Raw genomic sequence first — 2,500 nt, 5'->3', positions numbered from 1 at the left:
CCCCCTAACCTAACCAACCCTCATCATACCTGCATTTGTCCACTGGAGGGAGACAAAAACACCAAGCTCTGAGATTCAAATTTTGAACTGCAGACCTCACAGTGTCTGTGTGTGTGTGTGTGTGTGTGTGTGTGTGTGTGTGTGTGTGTGACAGAGAGAGAGAGAGAGTGACACTTGCTGTGTATTTAAGAAACAAACGCTCAAAGAAACCAAACAGAATGACACAGGCAGAAAGACACTGTTTTATTTTGGTAACCAATGATGCATTTCTTCTCCCCTTGTACAGTACACCCTGAAGCCGTGTGTGGACCAGGAGATCAGCAGAACAGGAACCACAGAGCGTCAGCGGCAGACATCCAAGCTGCACAGGGCACACGCAGCACCAGACAGAATTAATGACGTCCCTGATCCACAGCTCAAGCCCAGCCACCCGCTGCCTCCTCGCCGCCTCCTCCCGGGACCTTCAAGGACCACCCACCAGCCACTGGTACACATTCCAATCTTACACAATGGCCCCAGCATCACAGGGCATCTCCTGACATTAAAATCTATCCTGATTTCTGTTGTTTTTCCCTCATCTCTGAGCCGCTGAGTGTGAGTGTGTGTGTGTGTGTGTGTGTGTGTGTGTGTGTGTGTGTGTGTGTGTGTGTGTGTCTCTCTCTTTTACACAAAAAACACATGTCAGTTGTTAAGGAAAATGTTATAAAACACTTCTTCAGTAAAGACTCAGAGAAGAGAAACACACAGAACTTCTTGCTAGCAAGGGCAGCCTCCACTCTAAGAGACTCCAGTGAGAGAACTGCCCCGGTCTTTATTTTATACTCCATTGAGTGTGTGTGTGTGTGTGTGTGTGTGTGTGTGTGTGTTGACAGAGAGAGAGAGAGAGAGACAGAGAGAGAGAGAGAGAGAGAGGGAGAGATACAAAGGAATGTAATTCAAATTTTGCACTTCAGACCTTACAGTGTGTGTGTGTGTGTGTGTGTGTGTGTGTGTGTGTGTGTCTGTCTTTTACACAAAAAATGCACTTGCAACAACTTTAATATGGAATGTACTGGACTTCCCAGCTAGGCGCCCTCCTGTGGACGACAGGTGCAATCCCAGTTGCACAGCACTTGACCAGCTTCTGTGTGTGTGTGTGTGTGTGTGTGTGACAGACAGACAGACAGACAGAGAGGGAGATTCAAAGCATCAGGACCAGGAGATGACACAGTGCTCCAAAGGCCTGGTTCTGCTGCCTCCTCCTCCACCCACCTGCTGCAGACGCTTCTGTGAAGGGAAACTGCTACATGTTATGTCACCGATCCCTGCCATGCTGCGTGTCGAACGACCCGGCAGGGCCTGCTGAGTACAGTGGTGGTGGAATCGGCCCGATCGGACACTCCTATCTGCCACTTTGACCTTTTTATTCCGTCAAATTTGGACCCATTTACACCAAGTCCAGAACCGTTGGTGCTATCGACATGGGGTCTTCACCAGGGTGTCCGGAGCACCCCGAAACCCCCCCGTAGACACCACTTTCATCCCTCTACGACACTTACTTTCCCAGTTATTCCATTTTATTCCGTCAAGCTCTGGCTATTACCCCCTAACCTAACCAACCCTCATCATACCTGCATTTGTCCACTGGAGGGAGACAAAAACACCAAGCTCTGAGATTCAAATTTTGAACTGCAGACCTCACAGTGTCTGTGTGTGTGTGTGTGTGTGTGTGTGTGTGTGTGTGTGTGTGTGACAGAGAGAGAGAGAGAGTGACACTTGCTGTGTATTTAAGAAACAAACGCTCAAAGAAACCAAACAGAATGACACAGGCAGAAAGACACTGTTTTATTTTGGTAACCAATGATGCATTTCTTCTCCCCTTGTACAGTACACCCTGAAGCCGTGTGTGGACCAGGAGATCAGCAGAACAGGAACCACAGAGCGTCAGCGGCAGACATCCAAGCTGCACAGGGCACACGCAGCACCAGGCAGAATTAATGACGTCCCTGATCCACAGCTCAAGCCCAGCCACCCGCTGCCTCCTCGCCGCCTCCTCCCGGGACCTTCAAGGACCACCCACCAGCCACTGGTACACATTCCAATCTTACACAATGGCCCCAGCATCACAGGGCATCTCCTGACATTAAAATCTATCCTGATTTCTGTTGTTTTTCCCTCATCTCTGAGCCGCTGAGTGTGAGTGTGTGTGTGTGTGTGTGTGTGTGTGTGTGTGTGTGTGTGTGTGTGTGTGTGTGTGTCTCTCTCTTTTACACAAAAAACACATGTCAGTTGTTAAGGAAAATGTTATAAAACACTTCTTCAGTAAAGACTCAGAGAAGAGAAACACACAGAACTTCTTGCTAGCAAGGGCAGCCTCCACTCTAAGAGACTCCAGTGAGAGAACTGCCCCGGTCTTTATTTTATACTCCATTGAGTGTGTGTGTGTGTGTGTGTGTGTGTGTGTGTGTGTGTGTGTGTGTGTGTGTGTGTGTGTGTGTGTTGACAGAGAGAGAGAGAGAGA

At 48.8% G+C, this 2,500-nt stretch overlaps 1 protein-coding gene across 1 annotated transcript in view; it reads left to right on the top strand.

Annotated features, from left to right (window-relative positions):
* The window catches only part of LOC146546147 (uncharacterized), a 9,307-nt gene extending 7,718 nt beyond the window's left edge, over positions 1-1,589 (top strand). Inside the window, exons 5-6 of the mRNA XM_085266674.1 lie at positions 287-446; positions 1,570-1,589. Of these exons, the coding sequence (XP_085122800.1) occupies positions 287-446; positions 1,570-1,589 (180 nt within the window). The remainder of the gene's footprint in view (positions 1-286; positions 447-1,569) is intronic.
* The last annotated feature ends 911 nt before the right edge of the window (positions 1,590-2,500 follow it).

This window comes from Mchenga conophoros, unplaced genomic scaffold (assembly GCF_057382185.1).
Source record: "Mchenga conophoros isolate Kocher_MC1m ecotype Shallow Benthic unplaced genomic scaffold, M_conophoros_male_GT1.1 unmapped_scaffold_9, whole genome shotgun sequence".
Taxonomy (NCBI): domain Eukaryota; kingdom Metazoa; phylum Chordata; class Actinopteri; order Cichliformes; family Cichlidae; genus Mchenga; species Mchenga conophoros.
The sequence above is the reverse complement of the archived record's forward strand: the minus strand, read 5'-3'. Positions and strand labels throughout refer to the sequence as shown.